This window comes from Lissotriton vulgaris, chromosome 8 (genome assembly GCF_964263255.1).
Source record: "Lissotriton vulgaris chromosome 8, aLisVul1.2, whole genome shotgun sequence".
Classification (NCBI taxonomy): domain Eukaryota; kingdom Metazoa; phylum Chordata; class Amphibia; order Caudata; family Salamandridae; genus Lissotriton; species Lissotriton vulgaris.
This window is the reverse complement of record NC_141696.1, coordinates 652,430,948-652,446,359: the sequence shown is the minus strand read 5'-3', so window position 1 is coordinate 652,446,359 and position 15,412 is coordinate 652,430,948. Positions and strand designations below refer to the sequence as shown.

The 15,412-nt window shown below is 48.7% G+C and overlaps 1 protein-coding gene across 1 annotated transcript in view; it reads left to right on the top strand.

Moving 5' to 3' along the window:
* The window catches only part of GUCA1C (guanylate cyclase activator 1C), a 741,913-nt gene that overhangs the window by 417,886 nt on the left and 308,615 nt on the right, over nucleotides 1–15,412 (top strand). Inside the window, exon 3 of the mRNA XM_086933363.1 lies at nucleotides 7,077–7,164. Coding sequence (XP_086789489.1) covers nucleotides 7,077–7,164 — 88 coding nt within the window. The remainder of the gene's footprint in view (nucleotides 1–7,076; nucleotides 7,165–15,412) is intronic.

Here is a 15,412-nt window from a genome sequence, read left to right as displayed (position 1 = left end):
GCCGCTCCAGTCTATGCTATTTCACTCTGCCCTACTCTACTATATCCCACTCCCATGCATGCCACTACAGTCTATATCACTCAACTTTATTAAACCCTACTATATGCTCTGCCGCTCAACAGCAGAGCAATGTATGGTACTCCAATCTATGCTATTCCACTGTCTGCCACTTAACTCTATGCCACTCCACTATAAGCTATTCCATTTTATTGCACTCAACTGTATGCTAGTCCACTGTACCGCAATCACCTTATGCTTTTCCACTGTACCCCAATCCACTGTATATTATTTCACATTACCAAACTTCACTGTATTCCAATACAGTCAATCACACTCTACTTTACACAAACTCATTGTATGCTACTCCACATTATGCCACTCCACTGCACACCATTCCACTGTATACTCTTCAGTTGAATGCAACGTCGCTCTATGACACTCCACTCTACACTATTCCACTGTATGGTACTCCACTAAACGGCAGTCTATGCCAATACACTATACAACACTATATTCCAGTCCACTGTAGCACACTGTACTGTACAATATTGTAGTCTTCTCCACCTCCCTCCACTGTATAACACTGTACACCACTCTATGCCACTACTACAATGTACTCCACTCTACGACAGCTTCACACACTCTACAACACAGCAAGCCACTCCTCTGTATAACACACCACTTCACTCTATAGCTCTTTACTCCACTGTATCCTATACCACTGCAGTGTACTACATTCCATGACACTGTACTTTACAAGATGCTACCCCAGCATATAACACGTTTGTCCACTCTATATTACACCACTCTACTACACTGTGCAACAGTTTAGCCCACTGTATGCCACTGTACAACACTCCAGTGTATGCCGCTGAACTCTGTAAAACTCTGCTGTACTTTATAAAACTGCTCTCTAGAACTCTATGGCACTGTGAGACACCATACTACACTGTATTCATCTACACTATACTGTAAAACACTGTACTCCACTCTATGCCATTCTACAACACGCTACTCATTTCAATGCCACTCACCAACTCTCCACTCCATGCCGCTAAACTCCATAATGCTACAGTCAACTATACTCTACTGTACTGTACCTGCAGTGCATGACACGCCACTCCACACCATGTTACCACACTCAACAGTACTCCACTCTAGTATACGACACACCACACCACTAAACCATATAACACTTTACTTCACTATACACAACACCACTCCACTCACTCCACTTTACTGTTTTTTACTACACAACACTAGACTGGCACTTCACTGTACAGCAGTGTCTTTTACTATACTCTATGAAACTACACTTAACAAAACTCAATTAAATTGGCATTGACACTATAATCTGAAATACATTTTTATTAAAAAATGAAGACCATTTAAATGTAATGAAAAAAAAGAAGGTAAAGCTAAGTTGTACTACATTAACTATAAAGTGTAACTCTGCCATGTTGTGTTCTGAGAAATTATGTAAATTCAGATCTCATAAGTATTTAATTGCTATCATTTCACGTGCTATAAGTTATATAATATGTCAGGGTATAACCAGTGCATGGAAGAAGGGCGAGTTATAATTAATGTTGAATGAGGTTTGATGTGAGAAGAATGTGTGACATATAGTAATTGGATGGTGCTGCGTAAATTATAAATGTAACTTATAATTAGTGGTGCGTAAATTAGAAATGTAAGGTATAACTAAAACTTTATAACTTTTTCTTGAGATTAAATTGACTGTAAGTAGAGGGCCATACAAATAAACAAAAACTCTCTCATGCTATATCTGTGTAGAAATATAGACAATAGTATTCCCAATTGGGCTACGAAAAATCAGACTCTGTTCTCATTCTTATACACTCTATATAAATAGCTGTTCAATGATACACGGTTAAACTTAAATATTGTAATTAACATTTCTATTGTAACCTCTTTTTCAAATGAATTACTACACCATTGTGCATTTGACAAATTAAAGGATTTTACTGCCACCACAATATTGATTCACTGCCATATGGACTCCAATAAAAGTAGACAGCCATCACTCAAATGGTCCCTATCCACTTCATCTACCACTCTACTTTCCAGAAAGCAAACTGTTAAACTGTTCTCATTATGACAAACTGTCTCCATGCCTGTGCTTAGTTAGCAACAGCTGGAAAAGGAGTGTTTCCTTCTGTGGCAGGGCGATAAACAGATGCACTTGGCTGTAGATGTATCTGAATACATGACATTGGCTTCATGAGTAGCTTGCCTTTGAGATGGGCAGTTTGTCTCCATTGACAACTTAGTGAGTGCAGTAGTTTTCTGACATGTACAAATGTTGCCTGAGAGCAGACTGGCATTGAACTGAGCTCCTGCTCGAGTCTGTAAACATTCAAGGTTCATAGCTGCGAACTAGTGTCTCACAAGAACTGCTACTCTGGACTTGCATAGGGTTTTGATCCTAATGCCTGTATATACTTTCTGTCCTGCGTGAATAATTGTTTCTGACAATGAGTGGAAAGTCGACAAAGATATTCACTGATATAATTGTTTGCCTTATCTTGCTTTCTTATGTGGGAAAGCCGGTGTATGTTTGTTTGATGCAGTAGTGAGTATCATTGGTTAATCTGCCTGGGGAGTCCTGGCTGTTCATTCACCCCCCGTTCTCTCTTACACTAGTAGGCCTGTTGCATATGTTTGAAGTCTTGTTGGAATATCTGCATAGTTGACAGAGCAACAATACAAGTCATGCACTTGTTATAGTACCAGCAGTGATTTAACAATGTACAGGATATGCATGTGCCATAACCAGGGGAAACATGAGCAGCACAGGCATGTGCGTGTGCATAGTTACAAAAGGGGAGAGAATGGTAGGTCGACGTAAACAACAAAAGAGCACACAACTAACACACTAGGGCGGCTAGGCATTCATTATCATTGCAGGAGAAAAGATCGAACTAGTAGAGCATCTATAATGCAGGTAAGTAACAGACTCAGGGGGAGGGAGGAAAAAGAGGGGGAAGGAGGAGGCATTGGGTCAGAATTATAGCAGTGGTCTGGCATGTGATGTAATTGGCAAGGCATGTTGGAATATCTGCATTATGTGACTTGATGCTGAAATTGAATATTCTCCCAGCCAGTTGGTGAAGGAGATTCCTGATTTAATTAAAGACAAATGAGGTGAATATTATGTAGTCTCTTTCTAGGTAATTTATACGCACCAAATTCAAAATACACTACATAGCCCATGATCATGTTCCCCTGGGCAACAAGTAACAACCATGAGGTAATACACTCAATGCTATCAAATTGGGTAGATAATAGTCAGCATTCTCTTCTCTTGCTGCTTGAGTTAAGTACATGTCAAACTGTGTACTTAACAGCAGGAAAAGAGATTGCATGATAAGAGCACCCTGTCTTGTAATAAATGTAATCTTCTATGTATATTTAATTTTTTTAATGAATACAAAAAGAATGAAATAAACATTTAGACTTTCAACGAGATTTTCAATTTTTCTTGCTATTTTCAGTTTGTGGTGTTACAGTTCTATCCTGCCTGTGCTGATTTTCTATGGATGTACATTACAATACTAAAGATTTGCTACATATGATTGTCTTAGTCCAAGGCATCAGTTAAGCAGCTTTGTTTTTGTTAGTACTAATGTTGTCAATGTAAACACACCTTCTGGGATTAGTGACTTTCTTACTCTTTTGCCTTAGTCTTTTATGAGTGTGTTTTACAATTTGCATGTGCCTCCCGAAACCCCTCATAACATTTCCCATAGCCTCATCCATTTAGAAGTAAATATCTATTTCCCAAACACTGCCCTTATCCTCCAACATTTACTAAAAAGTTATTTGTGCTGATATCTCCACATATTGGAAATAGAACAAATGTTAGAAATTGGATTGTTGGTTGACTAGGGTATGAGCCCAAGTCAGGTAGCAACCACAATCGTAGTCAGGGTAAGAAGCAGGCAAACCCTAAATTAACTAGGGCTCACCCTCTGGTAGCTTGGCACAGAGCAGTCAGGCTTAACCTAGAGGTAATGTGTAAAGTATTTGTGCAACACCTCAAACAGTAAAACAGTGCAAATACCACATACAAGCATTCCACACCAGATTAGACAAATAGAACTTCATTTAATAAATAAAACAAGACCAAAATGATGAAAATCCAATAATAGAACTTGAGATATGAATTTTTTAAAAATAAACTGTAAAATTGTGCTAAGAAGCAACAAGTGCATACATGAGACTTCTGGTCACAACGGACCGAGGCAAAGTAAAAAGTTCAGGCTGATGACGATGGAGCATGGACTAGATACAGAAACACAGTGAGGCCAGCTGAACAAAAGTCCTTGATTCTGGCAGTGTCAACATTGAATATCCGGGCTGCGGCCAAAGTAATGTGTTGGTGTCATTGCATGTAGTGGGGGTGATGCTCCGGTACTGATCAGTGCATTAGGGACAAGGCATCAGCCCTGATGAGCCACAATGCAGAGATTTGTTGTTGAGTATGTCATCAAAGGAGATGCAGAGAACTTGTGAAGTGGTTGTTCCAAAGGTTTGTGCATCAGGGCTGATCCCTGCAACAGAGGTGTGTTGCAGTCATCCTGCGTGCCCTGTGCACCTCCATTTTGTGATTACTGGTACTGGTGGTAACTGACTCTGACTGTCCCTGGGCTGTCTGGCCAGGCCCTGGGCCAGTGCTATGTTGAAAACACAGTGAAAACACAACAGATGCATTAGAATGACCTACCCTATTAGTCCCTACTTTTCAATAGAGCCTGGGGATTAAAACTACCTATACGCCCCTAGTATATAATTGGTATGTCAGTGTAGAGGCCAGCAGCCCTTTCTGCACTTGCATGTGTGCATTGCTGAGTGACTGCGGTCATTTTATAAATGCAGCCCTGCATTGCAGCACTGTTTTTAAAAGTAAATTAACTGTAAACTCAACTTTGTTGGTGGGCACCTAAAAAGAGATAATCAACATTATTCTTACATATTAGGTAGCCCCAGGGTCTCCCCTAGATGTCCCTGGGGTGGGGGATCATATAACTTTAAGCAGGATCCTTATAGAATATGAATATATGCCCTGGAGATAGAGAACTTGCACATTTCACTTCCCCTATTGTAGTTTAGAGCCTCCCAAAATTGACTTTGGTGCAATGAGCACTGAGGAGTGGGGATCCACACTATTTCTGCATATTCAGAAACCCTTTGGTCTTCCTTGCTGTTCCAGGGGTGGGGGTCATATAACTATAAGCAGAGCATTTATAAAATATGTTTTATAGATCCTGGTGATGGAGAAATTGCACATTTCAGTTTCCCCTTGTATATGTCTAGCCCCATAGGATAATATTGCAATAGTTTATGAACCCTTAAATATTGCTGGGAATTGAATAAATATAATTCAAAGACTGATAAGAATAGTATCCATAAATCCAACAATATGCTATTGTTGAATTCATCCTAAATTGTGCAGAAAAGAAGTTATAAGTCTTTCTTGTCTGTAAGCCGATATTCAGCCTTCCTGCAGTCTTCTCTGATTGGTAAGAGTTAACAGGATTTGCCAAGCTGCTTTGATGAAGTGATAAGTGGCTCCCTAGGGGAGAGGCTATCTGCTGGAGAGAGCTCTGCTACATAGGAATGCCAGTGCAAGGGGGAAGGGACATTAGGCATGAGGCTTCAAAGGTGAAAGAGGACAGGCAGGGAATGTCAGGTCTGCCTTACCCTCATCCCCTCTGATCCAGCCAGATGGGAGACTTAGGGAATCAATCTGCAGATGTTAGGGGTGGAGAGCTATGGAAATGAGCCTTACTGAGAGTTGGTTTATTTAGCTCTTCATGCCCTGCTGAGATTTCAACCATGATACATTTTGGAGCAATAGTGCTTTTTGGGAGAACATTATGCCCCTCTTTGGAGGAAGTGGTCATACTCTTGGATGTTGCCTTGCACCTCATTGGACGGAGTTGCCTCCTCCTTGACCCCAGCAAACGCTGAATAACAATTTGATAGATGCTGACCCTCTCAGAAGCTGCTGCTTGAAACTAAGAGAAGGCGAAGGATTACCATGCTGGAAGCCTGATTTCAACCACTAGGACCTGCATTCTGACTGACAGTGCCTGCTGCACTATCTGGAAACTACAGCCCTGAAGATGTACCTTGCTTATAAAAGACTAAAGAGTGGACTTCCTGCAAGCTACGTATTAATAGAAGTCTCCTGCATCATCACTACCAAGAGTCCACTGCCTGGAGTGCGTCAAGTGGACTTTTAGGGTTTTCATCAGGTGCATTGTGAAAATTGTGGTTCCAAACTTTCAAGGGCCATCTTGGAGCTTCCAGACCCTAAAATTATGTTTTGGACCCTATGGACCCTCAAGAGGAAGTTCAGAAAAGAAGTTTTGAAAAATTTGGAGCAACTTTGCAAAACAGCTCCATAAGGTGATGGAGTTAACTGCAAGACCTTGGCCGACCCCCTTTAACCATGACCGAGCCCTGACTCCTGATTAATTCCGCTGAAGAGTTCCGGGGGTCTGACTTCTACAGATTGACCGGGAGGCCCCTAAAAGTAATGCCGACCACCCCTCACCGAATCCAGACTGGTGAAGAACATTGAGGAACACCAGCAGAAAAAGCTCTAGAAATGTTTCTAAGTTAGGAGGTAAACTTTTGACCGGGCCTACAGCTCAGTGTATTTTCACAGGGCTCCATCGCTGTCATCCTGAAAGTTTGACTTTGTCCCAGTCAAGAGTGACCAGATGTCCTAGAGTGGCGCTATGGTTTTCTGAACACTAGAAAGTGTTTATGCTTTACAAAAAAATCATATCTCTGGTTCCCCACATTTGATTTTTGTTGTTTTGGTGTCATTATAAGGATCAAAATATGGGTCGGGATTCAGTTATCAAAAATGTGACCAGTTATCAAAAATATGCATTAACATGTACAATAAAAGTAAGATTGCGTAATGCTCCTAAGCAATTTGCCAACATTGTTTTCCTACAGGGGACCCTTCCCTTCTGCTGGGCAAAGCATATGTATTTTAACATGGAGTAATTATGATTTAACGTTTTATTTTACAGGCAGTTCAGGCTTTAAACGGGCATCAAGGTATGAGTCCAGAAGAGTTCACTGACATGGTGTTTCAGAAGATAGATGTGAATAATGACGGTAACCTTTTCGACATTCATTATTTTCCTCTCTAATACGTGTGTATTTTTTGGCCCGCTGATTTTGGAAAATGGTGCATTTATCCAGTTTAAACCTAATTTCCATTACACAACGGGAGGTATTGAACAAATACCGAAGTACAGGAGGTGATGAATCCCCTTCATAGGGTTTTAATTTAAAACTATGAAGTTGAGTTTCTGGGCTATATTTTTATGTTGCAATTGGAATGTAGTCTCATCACTTTTATTCATTTTCCATGTTACAAATAACTTTAAAAAATATATGTAAGAGCAGCCTAAATCAGCATTTATTTTTTTTAATAATAAAGTGCTTTGCCGTAGTTTTATGTGTAACAGAGTGTACGGTCTACTCACTGCAAATAGCTAGATTTCTCGTAAGGACTTCTAGCCAGAACATGTGAATCAATCCAGTTCTTCAAATTTGAACAGTAGTCCTGTAAGCATTATTTTGTTGAATTACAATCATGTGCCTGTGGTAATAGTGTATGAGACACAGAATATGCCCAGGCAGAATATGTGTGATATTGCATCATGATTTATTCTGCTTTTGTTCTATAACATGTTTGTCACTCAATCGCCAGATTAGCAAGTGAAAGTAGTTTTAGCAATGACATGCTCAAAAATGTGTATAAAACATATTTACATTATTTACCTTAAGAGCTGTATTTATTAAGTATGTCACTCCTCAATGCCCACAGCTAGTGGTGGATTGCTGTTTTATAGGCTCTGCGTAAGACAGAAGTCACAATTTACTTTTTGGCCTGCATTGAGCATTTGTGCTCATGGTGCTTTATGCGCATAGGATCCCTTGGTTGGGAACCTTCTCGAGCTACATTTCCCCCAGAGACTGGCTCATTTTCGAATCATGGTCAAAGACAACATGGTGCAAGGGTGCCAGCTCCGCGAACAGGATTGTTTTGTGCAGGGAAGGACACCTTCCCTTACAAAAACAATCCTCTGAGACATTTTCCTCTTTTATGTGTGCTGCAGAATACAGACACAACTCAATGATAAATCTGCCCCTTAGTCTCCATTGAAGCATCCTGCCAGCCTAGGCACTCTCCAATAACTGCGCCACAAATTGAGAGTAATTTTACATGCCTTTATTCCACTGCGTTTAAGTCTGAAATCTACATTCTAAGCCTCCCTTCAACTCATCCCTCCAACTCTTAGGTCACAGGCCTATGGTGTAAAAGTGGGAACCAAAAAGGTTCCAACATTCTTATATTATATGACACTAGATCTCCTGTTTTGTTAAATAAAAATGATAACTTTCTAAAACTAGATTTATAAAGAAATAAATTAAAAAGAATATGAATAAATACATGACTAAATATATAGCTACACAAGCAAGTACAGTTCTTCATTTAAGAGCTGTGGCACCTGAATCACACGTCCCGATCTGGTCACTAGAAACCAGGTACTGGCAGTCGAAGTGTCAGTGATCTGCACAGGTGAGGTGGAATTATCAGCAGACCCAGACTCATCAACAGTCTGTCTAGACCCAGTCTCTACATTGATATTAGGGGTTGGCAGTAACCTCCGCTCTGCCAGCGTAGTAGATAAAGTGGTACGAAAGGGGGTGGTGATGGTGTGGAGGGTTGTGATGGACTGAGCATCTGAACCAATCAAACACTCACCCCCAGTCAACGGATCTGGGTTTAATCCATCACCGTTCTTTAACCCACTCTGCCACCCCAGTTTAGACATGGCCATATGTAAATCAGTCTGACCCTGTGCATCATGGGAACAGTCCAGCCCGAACTGCCGAGCCATGCCTTCCCTGGACCGGAAACAAGCTTCCTAGGACCCGTTTCTGGCATTACAGCCGTCTTCAGCCAGGCTTGCTTGAATCCAGTGGCAAAGTGAGCAAGGGACTCACGTCTGCGCATACTCTGCCAACTTATGGCGAACAATGCGGTTCCACTGGATTCAAGCAAGCCTGACTGAAGACGGCTGTAATGCCAGAAACCGGTCCTAGGAAGCTTGTTTCCGGTCCAGGGAAAGCATGGCTTGGCAGTTCGGGCTGGACTGTTCTCATGAGGCACAGGGTCAGACTGATTTGCATATGGCCATGTCTGAACTGGGGTGGCAGAGTGTGCTAAAGAACGGTGATGGATTAAACCCAGATCTGTAGACTGGGTGTGATCGTTTGATTGGTTCAGATGCTCCGTCCATCACCACCCCCTTTTGTACAGCGTAGTGGATAAAGTCAGCCACCCCTACTCCCCAGCCCAGTCCCTACTTCTGAAAGCAGCCAGGCTGGGGAGAACCTCCCAGGGCCCCAGTGGACCCCCGTCGCCAGCACCCAGACTCTTGGCTGACTTTCAGGACGGGGGCTCCCGCACCCCGGGGCCCACCGGATGCAGCACGAGCCCCAGGCCCCGTCCCGGCTTCCAAACCCTAGCCAAGCTGAGGAGAGCCTACCCGGGCCCCGGCAGACCCCCTTTACCAGGGCTCTGACCCTCGGCTGGCTTCCAGGACGGGGGGCTCCTTCAGCCAGGGACCCTGGGATGCAGCAAGAGCCCCGGGCTCAGCTTCAGAACCCTAGCCAGGCAGGGGAGAGCCTCCCCGGGCCCCGGTGGACCCCCGTCCCCAGCGTCCGGACCCTCTGATGGCTTGCAGGAAGGGGGGCTCATGCACCCCAGGGCCCGCCAGATGGAGCTCAATCCCCAGGCCCGATCCCAACTTCTGAACCCTAGCCAGGACCGGGAGAACCTCCCCGGGACCCAGTGGACCCCCGTCCCCAGTGCCCATACACTCTGATGGCTTACAGGACGGGAGGCTCATGCACCCCGGGGCCTGCCGGACATAACTCAAGCCCCGGGCCTGGTCCCAGCTTCTGAACCCTAGCCAGGCCGGGGAGAGCCTCCCCAGGACCTGGTGGATCCTGTCCCCAGCGCCTGGACCTCTGATGGCTTGCAGGACGAGGGGCTCACGCACCCCGGGGCCCGCCAGACGGAGCTCAAGCCCCGGGCCCGGTCCCAGCTTCCAAAACATACCCAGGCTGGGGGGAGCCTCCCCGGGACCCGGTGACCCCGTCCACTGCACCCGACCCTCTGATGGCTTGCAGAACGGGGGCTCACACACCCCGGGGCCCGCCGGACAGAGCTCAAGCCCTGGGCCTGGTTCCAGCTTCCAAACCAAAGCCAGGCCGGGGAGAGCCTCCCCAGGACCCGGAGACCCCCGTCCCCAGTGCCCGACACTCTGATGGCTTGCAGGACGGGAGGCTTATGCACCCTGGGGCCCGCTGGACAGAGCTGAAACCCCAGGCCCGATACCAGCTTCCGAACACTAGCCAGGCCGGGCAGAGCCTCCCCAGGACCCGGTGGACCCCCATCTCCAGCACCCGGAACCGCGATGGCTTGCAGGATGGGACTCACGCTCCCCGGTGCCTGCCATATGGAGCTCAAGCCCCTGGCCCTGTCCCAGCTTCCGAACCCTAGCCAGGCCATGGAGAGCCTCCCCGGGACACAGTGCACCCCCGTCCCCAGCGCCCGGACCCTCTGATGGCCTGCAGGACGGGGGCTCATGCACCCCGGGGCCCACCAGATGGAGCTAAAGCCCCGGGCCGGTTCCCAGTTTCCGAACCCTAGCCAGGCCGGGGAGAGCCTCCCCACTACCCAGTGGACCCCCATACCCAGTGCCAGGACCCATAGAGAACCGACCAGCCCGGTAGGGGTGTCCTGGCATACCCTGCCCCTAGTAATCCAGGAGAAGGCTACCCCTCTTTCTGGGAACCTGCGCTTACCGAGTGATGGAGGGGACCCAGGGCGCAGAGGCACCCAACCTCCTGAAGCCCTCGCTGGGATTGGGAAGGTGAATGGCCCCTCATCTGGACTTCCAGGTAAGCTCGGCCATCTGGTCACCCAATAGGAAAGCATTGCGGGTGACCAGATGGCCGAGGGGATCTGAGCGACCAGATGGCCAAGGGGAACTGGGCAACCAGTTGGCTGAGGGGATCTGAGTGACCAGATGGCCGAGGGGATCTGAGTGACCAGATGGCAGAGGGGATCTTAGCGACCAGCTGGCCGGGTATGAAAGGGAAGCCATCTGGTCACTCTGTGCCCCAACGAAAGAAGGATCATGCGCCGGGCCATGGGGGACCGGAGGCCCAGGGCCCCAGCTGGGCCCCAGCCATGGAGGCTGCAAGGGGGACCCGATGGTCCATTCAACAGGGGTCCGCCGGCACCTTAACAAGAAGGGGAGGCCTCTACGGGACCGACGGACCCCTGTCCTGAACTCTTGGTGAAGCATCAGCCCAGGGGACTTGGCCCAGGCCCGGAGCACCCGACCCGGGCCCGGTGGGGCCCTTGGACACAGCCGGGGCTCCCAGGCCCAGAGGCGCAGGAGAAGCCTCCCCAAGCCCGCCGGACACCATCCCAGGCGCCTTGCCATGCAGCAGGACCAGGGGCAGAGCCCGGGATGGGGAGGCCACCCTCCCCGGGGCCCTCAGGGGACCCTGCCGGAGTTCCTGAACTCAGCCAAGCAAGGAGAGGCTCCTCAGGCACAACGGAACCCTGTCCCAGGCCTTTGGCAGAGCGGCAGGCTGGGGGATGGGCCCAGGGCCGGAGCACCCAAACCGGGGCCTGGCAGGGCCCCTGGACCAAGTCCGGGCTCCCAGGCCCAGAGGTGCAGGGGAAGCCTCCCCTGGCCTGCCAGACACCATCCCAGGCACCCTGCCACACAACAGGACCAAGGACGAAGCCCGGAGTGGGGAGGCCACTCTCCCTGGGGCCCTCTGGGGCCCCAGGATGGAGCTCCTGAACCTAGCCAATCAAGGGGAGTCTCCTCGGGCACAACAGAACCCAGTCCTGGGCCATTGGCAGTGTGGCAGGCTGAGGGATAGGGCCCAGGGCCGGAGCACCCAACCCGGGACATGGCCGGGCCTCTGGACCCAGCCGGGACTCCCAGGCCCAGAGGCACGCGCCATCGGACACCATCCTGGGTACCCTGTCACGCGGCAGGACTGAGGACAGAGACCGGATGGGGAGGCCACCCTCCCCGGGGCCCTCAGGTGCAAGGGCCGGAGCTCCTGAACTCAGCCAAGCAAGGTGAGGCTCCCCGGGCACAACGGAACATCGTCCCAGGCCTTTGGCAGAGCGGCAGGCTGGGGGTCAGGGCCCAGGACCGGAGCACCCAAACCAGGGCCCGGTGGGGCACCTGGACCCAGCCGGGGCTCCCAGGCCCAGAGGCACTGCGGAAGCCTCCCAGGGACTGCCGGACACCATTCCGGGCACCCTGCCACGCAGCAGGACCAAGGTCAGAGCCCGGGGTAGGGAGGCCACCCACCCTCCCTGGGGCCCTCAGGGGCCCCGGATGGAGCTCCTGAGCCCAGCCAAGCAAGGGTAGGCTCCCTGGGCACAACAGAACCCTGTCCTGGACCTTTGGCAGTGCGCAGGCTGGGGGACAGGGCCCAGGGGCTGCAGGGCTCCAGGGCTGCAGGGCACCGGGGCTGCAGGACACCGGGCTGCAGGGCTCCGGGGCTGCAGGGCTCAGGGGGGCTCTGAAATCCCATGCTGAGCCTATGGCACGGGGAGGACCACTGGAGCTCTCAGGCCCGGGCGCCTGGGGGTACTGCCCAGGACCCATGGAGCCCATCCTGGGCACTTTGCCACACCATGGGCTGGAGCCCCCAGACAGAGGAGAGGTGTTGTCCCAGCATAGCTCATCTGGTCACCGGCAGAGAACCGCCAGCCCATGAGGGGTGTCCCAGCATACCCTGCCCCTAGTAATCTGGAGGAAGGCTACCCCTCTTTCTGGGAACCTGAGCGTACCTAGTGACGGAGGGGACCCAGGGCCTGCAGGGGCCCAACCTCCTGGAGCCCTTGCTGGGATTGGGGAGGCGAATAGCCCCTCATCGGGACTTCCAGGGAAGCCCGGCCATCCGGTGGCTCCTTTGGAAATGACTGCGTGGGTAAAGGTGCAACCAGATGGCCGGGACCGAAATAGCCCCAATCTGCCTGCCCCGAGCCTTTGTGGGAGGTCTCCTGCCTGCCCTTGCAGGGCTCGGGCTGCAGGACTCCGGGGCTGCAGGGCTCCGGGGGGCTCTGAAACCCCATGCTGGGTCTCTGGTATGGGGAGGCTCGCAAGCGCTCCTGAGGCCCAGCCGCCCGGGGGCAGATGGTCTCTTGGCAGGACGGGGGCTCCCAAACCCAGGCCCCTGGCCCGGTCCCTGCTTTCCAAACCAGCCAGGCCAGGGAGATCGGGGAGCCCCCCAGGCACGAGGGACCCCTGGCCCGGGCACATGGACCCTCAGGACGTGCCCTCGTTTTCCACACATTTTTTCCAAAATTCTGCGTAGTGTGCGTAGTGGCACGATGCAAACTACGCCCAGCCCTAATTGATATCTTTGTTTGGTGAGTGATGAACCACATGTGGAAAATGAGAGGTTTTCTCATAAGGGGCTTCCCAGGACGCTGGGCAGTCACCATGTGTCCTCTCTCGTAATAATGATAGTAAAAGCGAGAGGAGTTGGCCTAACGGCTAGGGCAGTCTACCTCAAATATTGGGAACCGGGTTTAAGTCTTGGCAATGACGCTAAACATTCTGTGTTTCTGGGCGAATCACTTAATCTCGCAATGCCTAACAAAAAATTATTGTGTCCTCATGTAACACAACTGGTGCTATGTATAGCGCTCTGATACCCGATACCTTCGGGTCAAGTTCGCACCATATAAAACTCCATAAATGAAAAAATAAATAAAAACAAAGGTTCAACCTTAAAAGGAGTATCAGATTTCCTTTTCCTGTATTGTCTAACAAGCACACGATCTCCTGTGGTAAAAGTAATGTCCTTTGCATGACATTATCGGTCAGCATATTTTTTCATCCATTGTTTGCGACCAAAGTCTGTAGTGTGAATTTCTTCCTCATTCGTAGATCTGATGTTGGTCCATTGGGGAACTTGATTGTCATGGCTCTTCCAAACATGTGAGTTTCAGGGTTTTCCCCTGTCATTGAGCCGGGGTCGAAATAGTAAGCTTGAAGAGTAGTGTTTAAAACAGATTTGAGCTATAAATTATCCAATGCAACAGGTTGAACACCTTCAGAGTGCTCATGAACTAGTCTACTAGGCCATTAGCCTAGGGCCAAAGAGGAGTGTATTTTTATGCTCTTTATTGAGGTTATTTAGAAAGTCTTCAAATTCTCGACTATTATAAGGTGGACCATTGTCAGACTTTAATACTGAAGGTTCACCCAATGTCACAAAGATGCCATCTGGGTTTTCAACAACCTTTTTTATGTAGTAGATGAAAGGTCTTCCACCATTGAAAAATGGGAGTATTCATCAACAATGACTAGAAGATGATGTCCATTTTTAGGAAGACCAAAGAAATCAATAGCAATTATCTCCCAAACACGATATTGCAATTTTGTCAAACAGATTTTATTGTTTTCCACATCAAAAGACTCAGGCACAATCCGCCAGTAAGCCCACGCAGGGGCCCTTCGAAATACAGAGCTCATCATTCACAATATAGGCAAGTGGGAGGGTCGGAGCTTCCCATGGTCTTAATGTACCTCAGGTCCGTCCGCCATAAGTTCGTAGAGTTCAGCCTCTGGGCGGACGAGGTAGAGTCTCAGCTTAACCCGTAAGGGATATTTGCCGAGAGCAGTGGTGCTTCATGAGTGTCTTTGTATTGAGTGCGCTCTCCAAGCTTCCCAGCCCAACCGGTTGTCAACGAGCCCGCTTGATTAGCATTGTTTCTCCAGAACTCAATGAGACCCAAAAGTGGACATTATATCTTGAATCATATATTAACCAACCTGAATCCCTCAACTTTTCCCTCCCCCTTCCCCTCAAAACTCCCTCTCCCACCCTTCCCCCCAGTGGTGGAGTTGCTATACATTAGAATGTCAACCGTATGAGATCTTTAAATCTGGAACAGATGCATGGCCCTGATAGTGGAGGGGCACACTGCCGACGGCAAGCCCTTCGAGAGGAATGAAACCAGTGGTCCCCATCGGTACTCAAAGTTCTTAAAGTCCTCTCGGGATATGTCAGACATGTGCTCCAAGCTGAGCAGCTGCCCTAGGCGGGAGTGCCATAGGGACATCGCCGGCGCCTCTCTCTTCTTCCATGCATTCCCCACCGCCAGTTATGCAGCTCCCAGACATAGCCACATAATTCTTTTATCGGCCCTGGTTTGGTGCTCTAGCAAGGAGTCCCTAATGCCAAGCAGGGCTTCTGCCATCGTGGTCGGGACAGGGTATCCCAGGATGGA